Here is a 21,102-nt window from a genome sequence, read left to right as displayed (position 1 = left end):
GGTTGTTTGGACTTTCTGAACCAGAGTGCAATGTAAAGTATTCAAAGCGTATGTTTTTGTAATTACAAAGCTTGCAATTTCTGTTTTCTTGTATGTCAGGAAAATACATAATGCTTATCATAATGAATGTATGTTAATAATGGAGCATTTTTTTTTCTTTGCATTGTATTTTCCATGCTTGTGTGCTACAGTGAAAGAGCAGATCCCAGTTACTGTAAAGATCGAATTACCGAAGGTGCCAATATTAACAAGTCATTAGTTACACTTGGAATTGTCATCTCCACTTTAGGTAAGCACAGTAGTTCTTTATATTGAAGGGTAGTGATAAAAGCATAAGGCTTGCTCACCATGTGCTGTGTGTTAATGTTTATCTATATTTACAACAAAAGGCTGAAGAGAACAGTTGTGTGGCATCTTCACAAACTGTAATGGCATCTAAGAAAATTAAATAACCATGACAGAAAGAGATGACCCCTTTCCTGAGCTCTGTGGTATTTCTCCTTCAGCACAAAATTCACAGATGTTCAGCAGCTGCCAGAGCATAAACACCATAACAAGCGAAGGGGAGAGCAGCCATGCGGACAGTCCTTCCACAGGCAGCATCAGTGGGACCAGGCGACCAGCTTACATTCCATACCGTGACTCCATCCTTACCTGGCTTTTGAAGGACAGTTTGGGAGGCAACTCTAAGACCATTATGATTGCCAGTGAGTTTGGTTTCTATTCATTGTTAACATTTTGCACTACGCTACCCCCTTAAAATACACCTGTACTGCAGTGAGAAGACAGCTATATCACTTAGAATCTGTCCTTGTAAAGATTTTCATAAATACTTCATAGGATACTCAAGGAAATGAAAAGGCATGCTGATTGTGCACGATGTTAAGCTTAAGAGTCTTTCCAAGGTCATAGCTTTGATTTAAAGTGATTCATTGCAAGAGTTTGAAAGAAACGTGTATGTGCAGAAATAACATCTGTGAACGGTGATTTTTCTTGGTGGCCGAAACAGTGAGGTGTAAGGCATTAGTTAGTAAGGCTCTTCGTATCCAGCTGTTGGTCAGGATGAGGTTGGCTTTCTCACAGCTTGCTCACTCCTAGGCAGGGACATTCATGTCAAAGAAGCCTAAGGAACTCAGTTACCAACATCCATTGATTTCAGTGAGGTTTGGTTGCTTGACTGTTGATTCCGATAAAAAAGCCAAATTACGTAAAATTCTATACTGCGTGATACATATGCAGCATTCTGCAACTCACAGAGCTGGTAGGGGTAAAGGAGATAAGAAGTTGATAGCTTGAATTCAAACAGCTCGCACTTCTTTAAAACTATGTTTCTTGCGAATTAGTCCACAGGTAATCCATAACCTTCAGTAACCCCCACAAAAATCAGAGAAATGCAGCTATAGTGTTATCTTCATGGCTGGACTCGATGATCTGAAAGGTGCTTTCCAACCTAGGCAATTCTATAATTCTATGATTCAGTTATAAATACAATCTTGAGAAGACATTCTCTGTGAGCTTAATAAAATATCCCTAAGGATGTTTTTGGTTTTGTTTTTTAAAGAAGCAAGACTAAAAATGTCCCATTTTTTGAAAAGCAGTGAGTTAAATGGATTACTTTCTAAAACAGTATTTATTTTCCATTTTTTTTCTGTCTGTAGCTATCTCTCCTGCCAGCTCCAGCTACAACGAGACCATGAGTACCTTGAGATATGCTTCAAATGCCAAAAATATCATTAACAAGCCCAGCGTGAATGAGGTGAGGCCTTGGGTTCTGCTTTTCATTCTTGTTCCATTTTGTTGTGTGCATTATTTAAGGTATATACAGTATATCTGCTCTCTGAATAAAACTCATACCTCTTTTTCCCATGTTAATGAGAGCTAAAAAGGAGCCTCAGTCCTCTGCCTCTTGAACCATTTAGAATTTCACACCTATTTTTTATCCTTCATCTCTTTCCATTGAGTTTCAATCATCCTTCTCTTTTAATTCTTACAATATGTATATTTACCCTATGTCTTTATCCTAAATATTGGCAGAGTTACAGATGTGTTAGGATTATTTGTTACTATTTAACCTGTTACTGTAAGTGCATAACCCTTGCAGCCCTTCCTTGTGGCATATTAAATGAACTCTGTTAAGGTTGTAAAGTCAAGAATTCAGAAGCTAAATACCAGGTTTAAGGTAGCCTATGCAGTCTCAATTTATCTTCTTTTCAGTACGCAAAATGATGAAGCCTTTAAATACATGGCAACTATTTTTGCCACAGACCCCCAGCTTCATTCATTGCATAAAGTAGGCCTGTTCCAGGTATGAACTCTTGACTGTATGGCAGTTTCATCTGTTTGATTGTGCAGGGGTCCTTCACAGACTGCACAAGTTAAAAGGTGACATGGTATTAAGGGGAAGGCCTGATGCTGTCTTGGAGGACTGGGTTCTGTCACTGCCTCTGCTGCAGCATTCTTGTTTGATGCTGGTCCAGATGCTTAAAGCAAATTTTCAATGTGTGCTTGTTCATCATTTTCCATCCTTACCCCTAGTCCACATTTATCAAATGGGAAAAACGTAAACTCTTCCAATCAAAGATATGCTGTTAAAATAGGTTGATTAGCAGTTGTGGTTTTAGACGCTATAGTGATGAGAATTGGCACAAAAAATATTCATGGGGAAATGCATAATTCTGTCTGTCTCCACAGCAAAATTCAAATAGCACATAATAATCAAGATCTATGATCACACATGCTAGCAATATAAAACTCTTGAATGGTTGGTCTTTAACTGAGCATTCTTCACCTAGCGTTCTGCATGAGGCTGCCATCCTACAGTGATCATGTAAGTTAAGGACTGAATTTAAGGGGACTGAATTAAATTTTCAAAAAAAGAAGTCTTGATTCCAGCATTTCCTGATCTTTGAGCAGTTGACTTTACAACTTTAGTAATGTTCTTCTGTGATTTGGCCTGGGTGCATGAAGATTTTGTCTGTAGATAAAAGGATAGAATCTGAGGGATGTACTTCATTTATTTGCTTTCTTAATGATACTCTGTTAAATCTTGGGCAGAAGGAAACCCTGCTAATCTAAGGTTTCCCAAATTTAATTCACATCCCTATTACCAGTGCCCGTAACTAGTTTTTAGACATCACTAGTGGCAGCAACACTGTGTTTGGTTTTCACAGCAGCAGTTCTCAACTCTGTCACAGGCCACAGGCAAGTAAACACAGTCCTCCTGCGTTGGCCTCTTGTTACATACAACGTCTCAGCCTCCAAACTTGCATGCCCACCAATCTCTTGCACAGCCCATGCTAGACCTTTAGCTCCATCCCTTCAGCTAGCTGCCTTCTTCCCCTCGCTGCAAATTAACCTGAGCCAAAGTGTCACTGGCAGCCCAGAAAAAGTTAACTCTTGAGTTTCCCTGAACTGTCTGCAAAAAGCTGCTTTCTAGAAACTGCCTGTGCAGAGGTGCTTATTCTGAAAGTGAGATAAATGCCTCCACACAAGCAGGCAGGAAATGCTTTTTGTATCAGCTGCAAGGGATTTTAGTACCATGGCTGGTGACATTCTGACTTAGTGTCCTCTAGTCTCATTTCCTCCTCTTCATGACAGAAATAACAGCATTTTTCTGACCTGATGGGACTATTTTGAAGGTAAATCCATAAAAGTAGTGATGTGTCCAGCTATTGTGATGATGGGAACAAATGCTATGGTAGGTCTATGTTCAGAAAAAAGATGGAACAAAGTTTATCGGAAAAGAGAACCTATTAAACTTGGGAACCACCTACATCCTAGGCAGCACATCCCAGAGGCCTGGCACAGTGAAGCAAGGAGTACTGCTGTGAATGTGCCTGTTCTCCTCTCCTCCTGGCTCTTGTAAAAGCTCTGTATTGATTTCTTTAGCTAGAAATGTTTAAAGAATGATTTTTCCAACATCTGTGTCTCAATGTTTCAGGATGCAAATGTAAAACTGATCAGAGAACTGCGAGAAGAAATTGATAGATTGAAGACTATGCTGATGAGCTTTGAACTGGTACGTAGGAACACCTCCCATCTGGAGCTCTAATGGTACTTTAGGTATCTACACTAGCTGACTTTTGTCCCATCTGTTTATCTTTTCATGTTTATTAAACTGTTCTCTGAGTGATTTCACCATAATTATAAGGCTAACTGCATTTCTGTCATTCCTCCTTTTTCTGGCATTATATTGATAATCCTGGAGTATAAGCAGTTGTGTAATGATCAGAAAGGATTTCCTTTGCTGTCTTTCATGGAGTCAGATAGTTTTGTTGTCCATAAAAAATGTGAAATAGAAATATTTTATTTGTAGTGATATGGAAGCACAAAGACAGTACAAAATATTAATCGTTAAGGTGATTTCCCTGCCAGACTTGTTACAATCCCCTTTTCCAAAAAAGTGAACTAGTAGGCCTGAATAGTGTTGGAATTTTCACCCTGCCTGCACACTCTGTCCCCCAGAAGAAGTTGTGAACATCTGTGAGCCCTCACAATACAGCTGACAGTCTGTGTTTTTCCCCTTTGGAATAATAATAGCGTCTTGGTTTTCCGTGCCATAGAGAGCATGTTTTGCTGGGGGAGACTGGAAATGCAGTCCAGGATTTATTTACATAGAAGTATCTCTCTGTTAATGCTTCACCAGTTCTTCACAAAAACTTGCGTGCAATAGCTAGAGAGGTGTAGGCTAGATGCTAGAAGGCAGTATCAAATGTCCGTGTATTTTGTCTTTCCTTCTCCTGAGTTCATCTCCTTGAAATCCTGGAGAGTGAAAGAACATGCCTGCCAGTTGTGAATAAGGAAACTAATATGTAGATCTCGGTGGCTGTTGTTTGTACAGAGGAATTCCAGTCCTTCTTGGAGCGATGACAGGGATGGAAATCTGACTGAGCTGGTTCTTCAGAATGAAATGAAGGTGTGTGTGATCTATTTGATGCTGTAACTCTCTCCTGTTTCACTGGGCCAAAGGGGATAGCATTGCCATAGTTTGAAATCACAGTGAAAATGTTTTTGTCCTAATCCTTTCCTGTTTGCTCTGAATATGCAAGAAATAGCTATCCATAATGCATGTTGGGTGCTCTCTACCAATTTGTGATGAAAGTATTGTGTCCTCAATGGGATACTGTCCATTGCATACCACTAAATCTGCACAACCTACTCCTTGTTTGAAAGCTGTCTCAATATATCACAGTAATTCATTATACAGAGCCTCTCTCTTCTAAGATTAAACTCCTCTGATTTGTTCAAAGGCAATTATTGTGCAGTCACCAAATTACTAAGAAGATTTGATCACTGGTGACCTAGAAAGGTTTTGGAGATCTTCATTTTAAGTTTTGCTTAAAGACAGGCAAAATAACTAGTTAGCATGATCATATATCTTTATGGCATTTTGGGGGAATGAGTCTTCAAAAGATTAAACCTGCTTCATTCGATGGTAGTACAGTTTTTACCTGATTTTTTTTGTTGCTACAGAAATGTACTGCAATTAGAAATACACCTGCATTGCAACTGGTGAAAGAATTTTGCATCCAGTAAATGGAAAATATCCTGTTATTTCTGAAGAAATTTATGTATGAGAAAAATTAACTTGCTTAGTAAGTGAAACAATTTCCTCTCCTATTCTTTAAGATTGAGCAATTGACCAAAGACTGGACAAGTAAATGGACAGACAGGAAAGCCATCATGGAAGAATACAGTGTGGACATCAACAAAGAAAAAGCTGGAGTAACAATAGATTCTAGTTTACCTCATCTAATGGCCATGGATGATGATATCCTCAGCACAGGAGTGGTGCTGTATCATCTCAGGGTGAGATATTGTCACTTGTCTTATTTTTTTCCTTGAATTTTAAAACATTTGTTTTCTTTTGAAAAAAGGCCTTAGCCCACAAGACACAGATAAAAGGAAAAAAAAAGCAGAAACGGATACATGAAAATGGAGGAGGAGAAGAATTCATATATGGAATAATAATTTGACCTTTTATGAATTCACGTGCAAACTATTTGATGATGTATAATAAGCAAAGCAAAATACTCAAAATAAGCATTAGTAGTTTATTCACAAAGCATGAGGACAGGCGCGTGTGCCTGCATGTGTGTGTAAACATAAAGAATGGTGCTTAAAGTATACCACACACACTGGTCCAGATTTTACTTGGTACTTGCATACTTGTGACTGGAATACTTGTATGTGTAGAATAAAGGTAAAAGTAAGCTTTAACAAGCACAGCTCACTTTGGCAATGACTTCTATATATTGCCTGCCAAGTATACCCCTGGTGTGTAGCTTGAATGCTAATTACTTGCGATCTCACTCGAGTGACTATTTTCCAGGATCAGGTAGAAATCCTGCACTCATAGATATTTTGCTGTGTAGCTGCTCATTTAAGGCAAGGTTTTTACCAAGAAACCTTCATAACATCCTATGTATATTACTCCACATTGCAGCTTATGATGTGCATTAGGGTGTTTATTTTCTTTTGATTAAGTCAGTGCTAAGTTGGACTTCAACCTTTTAATGTTGTTTAAATTAATGGAAATTACTGAAATATTGATACCATTTAATGTAAAAGGAATGATGGATGGGCATCTCTACAGAGGTGTGATCATTAGCAAAAAATGTGTTAAATATGGTTGAAAATCATGTATCTGTCTACTAATAAAATATCTTAATCCAAATCTAGGTTTTGTGCTATCTGATATAGTTTAGGGACACAGGATTTTTTTTTCACGTTAAAAAGCCGCAGCAAATATTTGAAACAGAAATCGTGCTGTTCTTTATCATGTTGAAAGAGAAACTTTCCTAATTTTTCTTGTGCCAGCACAAAGAACTTGTACTAGGTAATAATTAGGGACCAAGTAGTAATGTCCAGTGCTGATCAATGTGCAACTTGAACTACTTAATCCTACATTAACATTAAATATTTATTAAAAGTCATTGCTACTACTTAAATGTTTTTCCATTACGTGCCATTTTGGAAACAGCAAATATTTTCACATACTAATTTTGACAACACCTAAAGTAATTTAAAGATACTAATTTTAATGAAGGAACCTAGTTTGAAGGGTCACCTTCTGAAGTCATTAGTGTCTCTCTGTCACACTAACGTCTTTGTCCCCTCTTTCTTTGCTCCTAGATGCTGCCTTTTCTTTTCATTGTGCTTTGCATCTTTTAGACTCTGGTGTCTATTACCTTCATCTGAACAACAAGAAGGTAAAACATGAGCAGTTCCTTACATATTAGGGCTTTGACATATAACAGCACTTCACATTGTAGTTCTAGGGAGAGGTCGTGGCAGCAGTTCTCAGATCATGTAGAATAAATATTGTGTTACTCTTTCAGTCTCTTGATATTCCATAGTATTAATTGCACTAATCGATGCTGCATCTATGCTTGAAGAACCTTTCTTAGGTTCTGTTCTTTTTTTCTGGCTTTCATTAACAAAAATATATGTTTTCCCTATAACTGAGCTTTTTTGCATAGCTTAAAAATATGGGATTTTTTAAAATATTGTTTTAGAAAAAGATGTACTTCGCAAACTTATTTTGAAAGTTGGAGTACTTCCAAAACTGACGGGGGAAAGCAATCTTGCTCTTTATGGTTCTATAATGCTGCTTGGGAGTTCTACCCTTAATCAGGAAATGCTGCCAGAAGAGGGTAACAATGTAAAAGCACTTCAACAGTTATGAAGATGTATCTTGGTACATTAAGGTGAAGTTGTGCGATCATTTTGTCTGAATCACGTGTCTTTCACTTTTTCAGGTAGAATACTCAATATTAAATCAGGAAAAAGTATAAACATTGAAATTATTAGCTCAGTAATAGCATTTGGAAAAATGAAATCAATGTGTGCCTGGCCTATGTTATGGCACTGTTTGTTTTGTTTTCTTCTTGCAAGTTTACTTGTATCCTATCTGTACTCTTGCTCTCAGCTGCAATTTTTAGTTGTGCTTAATCTCAGTCACAATCACTCCACCAACTGGGATACTATTGCAAATTTCATGAACCAATACTGCTGTAATATACTTTCCTGAATTAAATTGTATTACCAGAGAGTTATTTCAGCACATTGGAAAAAGGTTTATTTTGGAATTAGAATAACTGTGTCTTTGCTTAGTCAAGAAGGTAATTGATAAAGAGGTCTTTTAGGAGTTGGTTTACTTCTCTTGGTATAAAATGCATGTTGCTAACTCATTTGCTTGTGCGAGGTGAGTCAAAGGCTATATGGATCATAAGTTTTCTACAAGTTGTGGCCAAGCCGTGTGGATATTTTGTGGTTGAGTCCATTGAATGTTAAGCTGACATGTAACTTGATAATAACTCCGAAGCAGGGTCACTGGCCACAATCCAGCTTTCAGCCCCTCCAGCAAGGGAGTCTCAGCAGGGCTTGTAGCAAAGGGCTGTGTTAGTTGGTTCAGATAGCTGAGCTCTGTGAGGAACTGAATGATTATCACTCCCTTTCCCTCCAATGCACAAAACCACTGTGATTCCCCCATAATTACTCATAACTGCATCATCTTACAGCAATGCACAGCTTCCCTTTTCCCAGGGAAACTTCCTTTCACACTTCTGATTACCACTTCTTGCTTCATGCTTTAATCTATGTTACAGTATGCTTGGAGCAGGAAGCATATTCAGTTTATTCTAATTAGAATACAAAAATAAAGAAGTTTAATGATGGTAATAAATTTTAATATCACTGAAAGGGCTGCCACTAAAGTAATCTTAGAGTGTATTCACTAATCAGTTTACAATAACGAAGTATAGCCTCCCTTCCGAGATGGGAAATGATCCTGCTTTGTTTTCCTAAGGAAAAAGATATAACTGGGAATGGAACATACTAGACAGGTGGTAAATTCATTGCTTTTTTTGGTAGTTTTTTTTCTCATAGTATTGATTAAATGACTCATTAAATGCTTCATTGACATATGCACTGTACCATAAAAATACAGTCTCCCTTCTATCGCTGGTCCATAATATGGTTTGAGTCTGCTTGTTCTGGAGACTTTTGTTCCTAAGCAGTTCTTTTCTCTGAAGTTATTGATTCTTAAAATTTGGGAACTTGCCTATATACCATAATCACCAAGAAGACCTTTTATAAATGTCATTTAACTTTTGGAAAAAAGTTCTCCTTTAGTAGTTAGTTTGAAGAATTCATAATCTGTGAGAGAGTTCCCTTATGAAATAGGAATTCTGTAACTTTTCTGTCTGAAAAGCCTAGTGAACTGAATAATTATTTTGCAGCTTCTTTCTTCCTGTATGGATATTTATAAAAAGAATGATCTAATTTCTGCAAACAACAAATCTCCCTGTAAAAGTTCAAAGATCAGAATATTTGTTCATATTCAAAATATTTTTCTCAATCACAGTCCAAAAAATCATCCACCGAGAGTTATTTCATCTATTGGAGTTGTACTAGGAGAAGCTGACATAGCTGCAAGATAAGAAGTAGTTGCACTGCTATGGGGAACAGCAGCCTGAGTATTATGAAGTAGTAGACAGAGTTTGCTCTAAACAATTCAAGTGATTTATTTCAGGTATTTGCTAAGATGCTGTACCAACACTTTTTAAATTATTATATATAAACCACTTTCAGTAACCAACTTTTAAATTAATTCTTTTCTTGTTTTAGGAAGGAACAACCAAAATTGGAAGAAGTGATTCAGACCAAGATCAAGATATTGGTAAGAGAATTATATTACAAATTATTTTATGATATGGTCAGGTCAAACCAAGAGATTTATATTTGTCATGTGCGATAGCTAGGTAATGTTTCTGTTTGTCAGCTTTCTTTACAGAAGAAGGTAAGTAGAAGAGAATAATTGTTGAAGCTGCCTAAAATCTTTCAGCTATTTTTTGTTTAAGAGGTCAGAAAGTCAATGGTCTTGATCTAACTGAGATTTCTTCATAATTTCTTCCCACTTGTGAAATGCTACAGTAGGGTTTAAAAATATCTTCATCCAACATGCAAATCTTGGTATGTTCTATCCTAAACTAGTGGCACAAGTGATCATGAGACATTGAAAATCCTTTTCACCCCTACTTTGGCAGAGTATTTTAGATATAAAATCCAAATTATTCAGAATATTTTTTGTTTTATTTCATTTATGCTTTTAATTTTGTCAATCTCAAGAGCTGCAAATTATGATAGAGAGTTGCAACTTTATACTGAAACTGGAAACTTTGTGGAATCTCAGCTTTGGTTAGTTCTGCTAAGTTTGGTTAAGTTTGTTTTTCTGACAGTAGGTTAGTAAAATATAAACAATAAATGACATAACACTAAGAAAATTCAGCATAATAGAATAATTTGCATATCAGCTCACACATCAGAAAGTAGTGTATAGTTTTCTAGAACCAGAAATACTTTAAAAGAGCAATCTCATTATTTTCAATCAAGTAAGTTTTTTCTGTGATTGGCTATCAATCAAAGATGGCAACTTAATCTCCTTGGTCTGCACGTGACATAGTTCTCTGAAGTATGCAGTCATAGTGTCAAACAGTGCATGGTATTTAATTCTGAGGAAAATAGTGCAAACCCAACCCCTTCAACAGGTGAAATAAAACAAATGTATACATTGTAGTTTTGCAGGGAAGGTGGATTGAAAGGGATCATTGTATGATAGATAACAACTGTGGGATTGTGACGCTGAGACCAGTTCAGGGCGCACACTGCACTGTGAATGGATGTGAAGTCACTGGATCATGTCGTCTGTCACAAGGTAAGGCTTGCTTTTGCTGTAAATGCTGTGTTATAATCAATTTACCTTTGGAGTTTAGAGCTTTAGAGACAAGGATTTATCGAACTCATGCAGATCTAAGAAATATATCTCTCAGTCTCCTACTTAGCTCCACAAGGTTTGATCCATGGCTAGAGGTTCCAGACTGGGACAAATTAAGTACCCCACAGAAAGTAAAATGAAGATGTACGTGACAATATTAAAACCCCTTTTGGCAGCAGTAGTCTGTAGCCTTCTGAAAAGGGAAGATCTGTAGTCAGAGGCACTGTTGTGGAAAGTAGTGGAGACTGGCTCTAAGCCAGCTGACCACTGGTGGGGTTTTCTGGCCTTTATGTAATACAGTTGAAATGATCTTCAACTTTTTCATAGCGTGTTTAGGTGGAGAGTACTGGCCACTGAGTCACAGGCTATGGTGAATGAGCTCAGATGAAATGGATCAGGCTCCCAGATTTTCAGGCTGTTTAAAATTAAAAAAAACCCAACAAAACCCAACACAAAACAACAATTTCTGTGAACTTGCAGTGATCTGGATTCTTAAAAAGATAGTGTAAAAGCAAGTTTCCAGCAGTGGGTTGGTTATGTTTTTGATAGGAAGACATACTGGTCTGTAATATGAACAGGGAATTTACTGTTATGTTGAGTTTGCAAAGATCTCCAAGATGAATTTGCTTGGATGCTGTCATTACAGAATGATAACTCTTCTGTTCCGTAGTGTTCCATGGTGGCAAATTTTAAAAATAGTTTTCTACTCTGTGATGGTCAGAAAGCTCTTGTTTTTTGAGTTTTGGTTGTTTGTTCTTTTTTTAACGTACTACTCTGTAGTAATTTGTATATGTTGTAGTCTGTATACTGGAATTAAGAAACTGCTAACATTCTAGGGACCAACTGTTTGATGAATTATTTCTCTGTAGATTTCTAATGAATTTTTGTTCACAGGGGCCCTTGTTGTCCTTGGCAAATCTCATAAATTTAGATTCAATCACCCAGCAGAAGCTGCTATCTTAAGACAAAGAAGATCAGTAAGTTCTAAAACTGTATTCTTCTTTCCTAATTCTTCATTGATTTTCCTAATTATATTCCCTCTTGAAAGCTAGCCTGATAAAGATAATATTTCTTCTCATCATCATATTCACTTGCTTCATTTCCTCTATCTAATGGTCTGTAATGACATTAAACCTTTTGTGAGAGGACAGTAGCGCTTCTTTCAGATGTGCTTAGCAAAAGATGATGCAGATCCCTTGAATAATTTAGTGTTTCCTATTTCTAGTCATGACTACAGTAGGATTGAAACAGAAAGGCAGAATGCTGCAGTGAATAGATCAGTTAAGAATCTTTCCACATTTGATAATTTTCTGACTTATCTTCTGCCTCTGCCATTTCACCGTCCCGAATGAGGTATACTAGAAGAAATGGAAAATTTATGGGATTAAGTGCTTTAGTATTGTAGACTCTGAAAGCACTTAATTGTAACATACATCAGAAATAGATAAAATATTTCTTAGTATGTTAATCTCAGGAACTAACTACTGCAAGATAGTATTTGGTCAGCTAGTTCAATAATGTTTCAAAAAAATTAGATAATTCTTAAAGTGACTGGCATATATAACTAAAAAACCTAATTTAAAGAATGTAAATTTTTCTGGTTTAGGACATAACCATATTACCAAGTGATATGGGCAAGAATCTATCTTTTAAAATGGATTTTCATACAATAACGTCTTATACTTTCTGCTCAACTGTCCTTTTGTACTCACTTCTGTAATTAAGAGCCTTAACTTCCATTTGTTTTCATTCATAGTTTCTTCATTAGTGAAACATGCGGTACATTAAAACAGAGCTACAAGAGCAGCTATACTCAGTAACAAATGCATAGCAATTTTGCAAATTATCAAAGACTAAGCAGAAGTGTTAGTGAGATTATAAACTCACGTGGGAGGTATTATGCATCATTGCACACAGTACTTAACAATGGTGGTGTTAATGTTAACTTAGAAGTTCCTGGATTACTGTGATACTTTTTCTTTCTATTCTCGTGTTATGTGTTTTGTAGATTAATGAAACCCCATCCGTTCTGACTTGTGGAGCTTTGGACTGGCTCAACTTGGATGGAAGTTGCATGCATTCTCCTCATTATATACTTTCTTCTCTTGACTAGTAAGTTAAAGCAAAGAAATAAACAATTTCTCATGTGCAATGATGTTTGAAACCAGGACTTGGTTCAGACAAAACTAAGTTGTATATAGAATAGGTCCCATCGTGTTTTCAAGTGATCAAATAAAAGCGTCCGAGAAAATGCATTCACCAGCTGACTAATACACAGTGTTATATATATATCCAAGAAACAAACCTGAAAAATTAATTGATGCACAATGAGTATTGATGCACAATCAAGAAAATGCCTTGGATGAGACTGTCAGACAGCCTTAGTACAGTTCACTTGCACATCTGCATTATAGCTGTTTTGATTTATAAGGTAATGTATAATTTTTACAATACTCTTACTTCAGTGCACAGAATGGATTTTTCTAGGTGTGATCTAACCAAGGTAATTATTACCAATTCAGTTTCCCTGCTAATTTGTTGTGGAAATCAGAAGGTTGGTTTGTTCATAAATTCCCTTTAGTTCAAGAGCTCATTGAGCCCTTTGTCTCAGAAAGCCATTGTGATTCTTGGGTTTTTGTTTGGGTTTTTTGTTGTAGGGTTGTTTTTTTTTAAACTGAGCAGTAAATAAGGCATAAACTGCTTCCCAAATGTCAAAGAGCTGCTCATACTCACAGTGTCTAGTGTATGCTTTTCATGGCAGAGCCTTTCTGAAACGGAAAGGATTGGTGTTATGAAGACGGTGATTAAAATGTATCAGGAAAATTAATTAAGATATCTCCTGTGTTTCAGTTTATAACATTGAAAACAGAGTATCACAGAATTAAATGTAATTGAGTTCTTTCTCTTTTTTTTTTAATTCCTCTCAGCCTGGCACATTCAATTGACCTGTTAAAGGCAAGAAACAGCCATCTTCTTGTTCATATCTGTTGATAGTTTTGCTTCTTGCTAGAGCATTTTTGGTGTAGTAACATACTGGGAATCTTTTATCTCTTTATCTCTAGAGGAAGTATCTCATCTTGTTTTTATGAGCATTAAAGTTATTTCTGTTTTGAACATCTCTTCATACTTTTAGTCAAGTGGCTTGCTTTCCAACTTGGGTAGAGTGTGTCTATGTGTTTTCTTTAATGTATCTAATCTCTGCATTTGCTTTTCATTTGCTGCAGTGATACCTTTCTATACAAAATGATATTTCATTTTGTTTCTTTACTGAGGTACATTTTACGCATCACTGCTGTTATTTTCTTTGTAAAAATTAAAAAGATTTTTTTAAAAAAGGCTTCGTCTAATGACCTTCAAAAGTAGATACCAAGTTGCGCTTTACATGGGTATAAACATCAGAGGTGGAGATTTTGTCACAGAAATTTGTTGACGGTCCTAGAAAAAACTGCAGAAATCCCAAACTATTGTGAACAGTTTAGCACAGAATTGCACTCGGTTTCCCCCTCTTTAACCTGACAAAACTGAAGAACGTTTCTCATTGATTTTTGTTCAGACCGTGTTCAGATCGCAGATTTGTCTGTGTTGATCAATTTTTTAATCACTTGGACAGGACTATGCATATTACGTTGCTTATTACCGTCATACTTACCTAGAGTGTTTCAAATGGTTACTTCAGTGTAAATGAAAAGCATTATGGTGTTGCATTCACTTGATTTTTATGAATGTCCATCTCTTACAGGAATAAGCTATAAATTATATCTAATATTAGTTGTCTTTCACTTTACATAATCCACTGGTCTTTTTTTCCTCTTCAGTAGTTTTTTGGCAAAGGTAAACTGAATTGATCCACTCATCCTTCCTTTACAGTAGCCAGCCAGCCTGTGCTTCTGTCCAGACAAGTAGTTTTGCTCATGGAGGGGGGTTATGATTGAGACATCTAGCCTAAGATCGGTAATATAAGAATAAAACGAGATATATGTGGTCTCTTAAATGTCCAGCTTTTGTGTAGAAAAGTCAATGTCAAGTACTAAAAGGTGTCTGAGTTATTTTGCAAACAGTAATACAGGACTAAGCGGACTACAGGGAATGGTTATTGTTCATCAGTAAAAAGATGACCTAGTGCAGGGTCTTATCTCTGTGGGAAAGAGATGCTTAGTCGAAAATATAAGAACAGGGCAAGCCACGTGTGTGTGTCCCTCACTCCCTCTCTCTCCCCTCTCACTTGGTAGTTCTTGATGCTCTCCTAGCTGCTAGCAATCTGCATCTTAGAGTTGTCTTCTACTGAAAATTACAATAACATCTCTGTATAATAGGCTTCAGTCGAGTTTTTTTGCCTTCTTTTTGAACGTCTTTATGATGTCCTGTTTTTATTTTTACAGTCAAAAATGTGGAAACTGTAAAGAAAACAAATGTTCTCCTGAACTAAGGTAAGAATATTAATGTCTAAATATGCAGAATTTTTTAGCCCCTCTAGCTTTGTCTTTCTCCTACACTACACTACACTGATTTGCTACAGTAATTTCCTCCAGAAGAGATGCAAACTAGGCTTCAAGCTTTAATTTGATTTTATCATATTGAAACAAGAATCTGTACATGCAGCTGAGTTACAGGCAAGTCTCTGCAACCATGTTCTTTCTTCATACTCAGTCTTATGCAAATGGTTTGCAGCATTGTTGCACTTGTAAGCTTTAAGCCATGATTAGAGTGGGGTTTACGCTGAAGCTGCCCCAATTTACAATATATAAGAACCCTAAAATACATTAAGTTTGATGTCAGTAGTAGGTACCGTGAATACTCATTACTATATTGAAAAATCCTTGGACAAATTTTGTTCTCTTCTGGTGAGAAGAAAATGCCTTTATGGAAGAATCCAAAAAGGAGGTCCTAGCATAGAACATGGTTCATTCCTGCAAAGAGACACAGCAGCTGCACACAAAAATAATTCAGAAATTTTTACACTTCCATGGGTTTAAGTACTCTTTAATCAGGAACTGATGGTACTTTGCTTTCTTCTGGGTTTTTTATTTCAGAACATATATGTTATGGTAATGATTACTTACAGTCTTATCTCCCATGCTGTCAGTAAGATGACATTTTTCCCATCTGCTTTTCATGGGTTGAATTGCCAGTTCAACCTCTAACTGTATGTTAAAATATTTTGAGAAATGAGAGAGAAAACAGATTTCTACTGTTGCACCAAAATATTAAAACTTTAGGCATGAAACTTCCCCTGAGAAAGGGGTGTGATTCATTGTGCTCTTACTTGGCTGCTTGCTTGTACACCCTACTCAGAAGACCCCAGCACTTCAAACTTCTAATGTTTGTTGTCAGCCAGCAAACACACAGAAGGCATGTGACTGGCATCAGTCATCATATGATAGCATCACCACAAATAAGTAGATAATGAAGGTCTTGCGCCTGTCATTGCCTTAATACCATACTGCATATAAATATAAACCCTGATTTTGTTCTCTTGCTAGTTTGAAAAAAACAGGACTTGTTCCGTTAGAGTCCAGTGGTATAGCAGAACACTTGAATTAATTTTAGTTGCTTGGAACATATTTAAGCTCTCTTTCCTTGAAAGTGCCAACATTGTTAAACTGGAGAAAAAAAAATCATCTCGTAAGAATGTGTGAAATTCTACTGAACTAGAAAGGAAACAGTGCCTGTAGGTATGGCATCTGATGCTGGAGAACACAACACAAATGTTACTCTAATGTGGTATGGTTAACATGTACAACGAATATTTGTAAAAATAATACTCTGAGTTCTTACTAACAGCTTTCATTTTCAAAGTGCTCTACAAATACAAGTTAAAGAAATATTTTGCATCTCTTAAAAGATCCCTCAAATATTTCATTTCACAGAGAAATGCAGCGTCAATTACAAAAACTCTACAACTTAGAGCAGAATCATCTATAGTGGGTTAGCAGGGGAACCAACTGATTCTATATATAACTGAAATCATAAGGGGAAAACCTGTGATAGATTGTAGTTCCAGCTGAACTGGAATTTAGCGAGGCAGCAGTGACCTTTACTGGAGTGTGTGGCTGCGTCTTGTGCCTCTGACTCCTTGCCAAAAAGAGCTCTGTTTTAGAAGCATATTTAAAGGGTTGCCTTAAATAAGTCGTTGCCTTAAATAAGTCGTTGCCTTACTGTTGTTTTGGGGGCTTAGGCAAATAAAAAAAAATGAGGTTTTGCATGGAAAGGCTAAAAAAAATGCACAGGTGTGCTTTTTCTGTAAGTATACCAGCTAATCAGAAATCCAAATGATACTTCACCTGATGGTAACTTCTGTGAAGGGGATTACTCTGTGTGTACATTTCCAAAGGTCCCTTATTTCTAACGGTTTCTGACTCTGCTAGCTGTTTTGAGTGATTTCTGGTTCCCCCCTCCTGCCCGCCGCCCCCCAACTTTGCTTTGAATTGTGTGAGCATCATGGCTCCAGGAGGCTGGAGGAGGTGTCCTCATATCTCCTTCCTCCCTCTTCCCTTTGCTGTAGGGAGGAGAAGGTAGAGGTTGAGCCTCTGTGCTAGGCAGAAGCAGATGTACGACCCCGTGCAGCTGCGTGGTGTCTGCTGCGGTGTGATGCTCTGAGGCCCTGCGGGAAGGGCCCCGGATTGGACACGGGTGGAGGGGGAGGATGGAGCGGGGGTGGATGTGTATCAGTGGATAGGCTTGTAACCCTGACTTACAATTGCTCTCAGTGCTGTGATTTGCAAGGGCGCAAAATGCCTTGCCAACATCTTTTTTTTCTGTTTTGTTATTAACTCCTCTTCCCCTGGAAAAAATCATTTGTAGAAGAAAAATGGGACTTGAGCACTAGGCAGACAGAAGGATCAGGACGCTGACTTGACTGATGTTTTCTTTGGGAAAATTGGCAAATTTCAGATTTTAGCAACAGTGCTTATTTTCACTTGAGTTTCTCTGTTTGAGCCTGAAGATTTTATTGCAGAAGGCGTTCAGACTCACCACAGAGCTATTGCTGCCATAGTTACTGAAAACTGCATTATGCTGTAGCAGCCGCCAGCTTCTGCATCAGCAGTAGAAGTGTTTGGGGAAGAGGGGAGGAGAATTGCACAATAGGATCCCGGAGAGCTGACGACAAAACAGGCTGGAAAAAATGTGGATTTACAGATGGTTCATTTAGCATGCGTCATGCAAACTTTGTGGAGAGAAAAATGAGGTGGAAAAACAAGCCGGCAGCATTGGTATAATATGAAAATTTTCTCAGTAATTTGTGATTACTTTAGTTTAAGATTTATGTCTTTCTGTTGTTGTAATTTTACTTGCTGTTTTTAAAGGCTTACTTGGAGGAGGGGGTAACTGTTGACACTTCTTGCTGCATTTGGTACTCCTAGAAATATGCATGCTTTTATGAAATTCTGTGCAGGGTTGCTTTTTTTTTTTATATGCTGTGTGCCAGAGTATGTCAGTCCCTCGAAACCAACGTTTTATGTATGTCTTGATACCTACAGAAATCAAGCTGTTTGTCTTATGTTTGTCCTGAGGTTATATTATTTCCTGCTAGACCTGTACTGAGTGTAGATTGCTTATGTGGGAAGGCAGGAATACAAGCAATAGCAGAAATTGGTCTGGGCTTGATTCCTGTATCTCATAGTGTTCCTGTATTTCAAGTCTAAATTTAACGGTACATCTGATTTAAGATGTTTTAGATGAAAGAAATGAGCGATCTCATCTACCTATTACAGGATATGGCTAAATTCTTAGTTAACTGGATTGATATTTGGTTTTAGTTTAATCATTCAAACATGTATTACAGAAACATTGCTCTTTAAATTGTCTATTAGGTGATTTAGCTATGAAGTGTGTGTGAATCTGTTATTTTCTTTCTGAGCCTTTGTCACCTCATTTTTTAGTTTAGTTTGTCATGTCATTTCTACAAACCAGCAAGGGTGTGTTGGTGTGACATAGCATGTTCGAAGGTAGAAAGGGAGCATTCTTACTTCATGTTCTTGGTTTCAGCAGTTTCTGAGAGAGACAGATCTGTATCCCAAACCCAAAGCAGCCGGTCATTTTGCTCTTTACAGTCAGTAGTCTCACAGCCAGACGAAAAACATCTTCTGGCATACCTGTGTTATGTAAGTGGCTCTGCATGAATTTTCATTACCTTTTTGTTCCGCTTGAGAAAACCATCTTTAAGAAGCAACTTTATAAAAAGGTGTTTAATATTCAATCTTTGTATTCAGACCTGTCTTTACTGCCCTGCCTGGTTTTTGTTTTGTACTATTAAAAATTAGGAGATGAAGCAAAGAGGCACTGAAATAGCAGCAGAATTGTAATTCATATCTATACCTTCAGCAACAATATTTTATTACAGAAACCAGCTTATTATTTTATTATCTGAGGGAGAATTGTACCAAGTAGCTACATCACCAGAACAAAAGCAGTAACACTGTGATGGTTGCTGTGCTGTGTTTGTTTTTCCAAGGTTTAAAGTGAAGTATGAGTATGCCTCTGTAGTCTGCCTTTTTGGGGTGTAGTCCTAGTATGGAGCTGTGATTAATAACATGAGTTTGGCCTGCATCATGTTCTGCTCTGTGTGCAAACGCACATGCCTGTTGGAAAGGATCTTACAGTTTCATGTTAGTTCAGCAAAAATCCATTACCACACACACGAGGGAATACACTAGTGCTGCTGAGAGCAGCAAACAGCACACTTCCATGTGCATTGTTTGCGTTGCTTATTCTCTGATGCTTTATAATAGGGGTGGTGGCGGTGGGGTGTGTGTTGTGGTTTCAGCATTGTTGGAAAGCATGGGAAGACCTTGTGACCATCTCCTAGCTGTAAACAGATGTTACCTAACCGCCTCTGCGAGCACCCTGAGGTCTTTGGATTCAAATGCAACACTGAGTTGTTTCAAATACTTAAACGTTCTGGGTTTCAATTTGTAAACAGTTTGGTAGGTCGATTTTATGGAAAGCATGGCTGAGAGCTAAAAGTTGTGGTTAGGAAGAGTATGAGACGTTTTGTAAGAAGTAAGAATTTTATTTTATCTAGTTTTAGTAAACTGTTACAGAACAAGAATTTCTGGTCTACTGTTTTACTATCATGTTCCGCTTTTCAGCCTTATTGGCAATGATTTACGCAGTTTCCTCAATCTCATACAGAATGGTGCTAATAGTGATAAATTAGAAAATCAGCCCTCCTGATGCTTGACTTTCTGATATTTGATAATGTTAATGTGGATCCTCATCACTCCACTTAGATGAAGGCACTTTGCTTTTTTCACCCATGTCTCAGACTAAGTGACTTGCCCAAGGTCATGCAATTGTCCAGTAACAAATTTAGACGCACATTTTTCAACTTTCATACCACTATAGGAATCAGAGCTTTTGCATGTCTGTTAGCAAAACAGATTAAAGACTACCCCATCATCAGAGTATGCACAGGGACTTAACATTTACAATTGCTATTAAGGTTTATTAGTTTTCACGTATCAGCAAGTAGAGGCTCCAGCTGACATCAAGGCTCTGTTACGTTCAGTGCATAGACATCCAGAGGCAGTCCTCACCGTGAAGACCTTGCAGCCTAAGTACGCAAAAGCACAGAGGGGATACAAGTGCTCCAAAACCAGAGAGCTTTTGTCTCAGATCAGTGCTTTAACCTCCATATTATATGGCCGTTCCATTACATTTCCCTTGAAAAATATGGAAGATAATCTGGAAGACGCATTCTGGGAAAGTGTTCCTCAGAGTTATCATTATCGGTGTGCAAACTCATTTTCCTAAATGAGATCCTTCAGATTGAATACTATGTTTGAAAAGTGATTCTTCTTTAGTTAAGTAGTCTAGCTTTAACCTCTGAGTTTGTCCCCCAGTCATTGGTGGCATTACAAATACCCGAACAGCTGGAGATTTGTAATGGCCATATGAGCGTTTCAGTGCTGCAGTGTCAATTCAAACCTACTTCAGCTGAATGAGAAATGAGGCATCCCACTCCTATTTCCTTGGGATCAATTAAAGTTTATCTTAGAGGAAAAAAATTACAAATCACAGGTTGTTGGCATCTTTGTAGTCAAGCCAAGGACAAATAGATCTTGGAGCTGCTTGTTCCTGTAGTTTGTTCCTGTGGGTCCCAGGCAGAAACAAACCATTAAGCAAATGACAGCAGCAGAGTTTTTACTCTGTTTGCACCATGCCAGACAATGGAACAGAAGATGTTCCTTCTCAGTTATTCTCACCAGTATTACATTTACATAAACATTAAAAACAAACTGAATTCTGGTTTCCATAGGTGAGCGAAAGAGAATCACAGCAATATTGTAAATTATTGAGAATCTTAAGGCTTTTATGTAGTGAGG

At 37.4% G+C, this 21,102-nt stretch overlaps 1 protein-coding gene across 4 annotated transcripts in view; it reads left to right on the top strand.

Annotated features, from left to right (window-relative positions):
• STARD9 (StAR related lipid transfer domain containing 9) overlaps window positions 1–21,102 on the top strand; it is a 113,432-nt gene that overhangs the window by 63,837 nt on the left and 28,493 nt on the right. For 3 of the 4 annotated variants that reach the window (XR_008465898.1, XM_054198160.1, XM_054198162.1), the window contains exons 11-21: window positions 192–289; window positions 507–707; window positions 1,659–1,756; window positions 3,941–4,018; window positions 4,841–4,915; window positions 5,629–5,808; window positions 9,631–9,682; window positions 10,580–10,717; window positions 11,672–11,754; window positions 12,786–12,889; window positions 15,157–15,204. Coding sequence is in view for 3 of the 4 variants with exons in the window: in XM_054198160.1 (XP_054054135.1) it covers window positions 192–289; window positions 507–707; window positions 1,659–1,756; window positions 3,941–4,018; window positions 4,841–4,915; window positions 5,629–5,808; window positions 9,631–9,682; window positions 10,580–10,717; window positions 11,672–11,754; window positions 12,786–12,889; window positions 15,157–15,204 (1,155 nt within the window). In the remaining variant the exon portion in view is untranslated. Of the gene's footprint in view, window positions 1–191; window positions 290–389; window positions 708–1,658; window positions 1,757–3,940; window positions 4,019–4,840; window positions 4,916–5,628; window positions 5,809–9,630; window positions 9,683–10,579; window positions 10,718–11,671; window positions 11,755–12,785; window positions 12,890–15,156; window positions 15,205–21,102 lie in introns of those variants that run through there. The other variant, XM_054198163.1, reaches the window with a different exon arrangement.

Source organism: Rissa tridactyla, chromosome 4, assembly GCF_028500815.1.
Source record: "Rissa tridactyla isolate bRisTri1 chromosome 4, bRisTri1.patW.cur.20221130, whole genome shotgun sequence".
NCBI lineage: Eukaryota > Metazoa > Chordata > Aves > Charadriiformes > Laridae > Rissa > Rissa tridactyla.
Note: the sequence above shows the minus strand (reverse complement) of the source record. Positions and strands in the feature narration are given on the sequence as shown.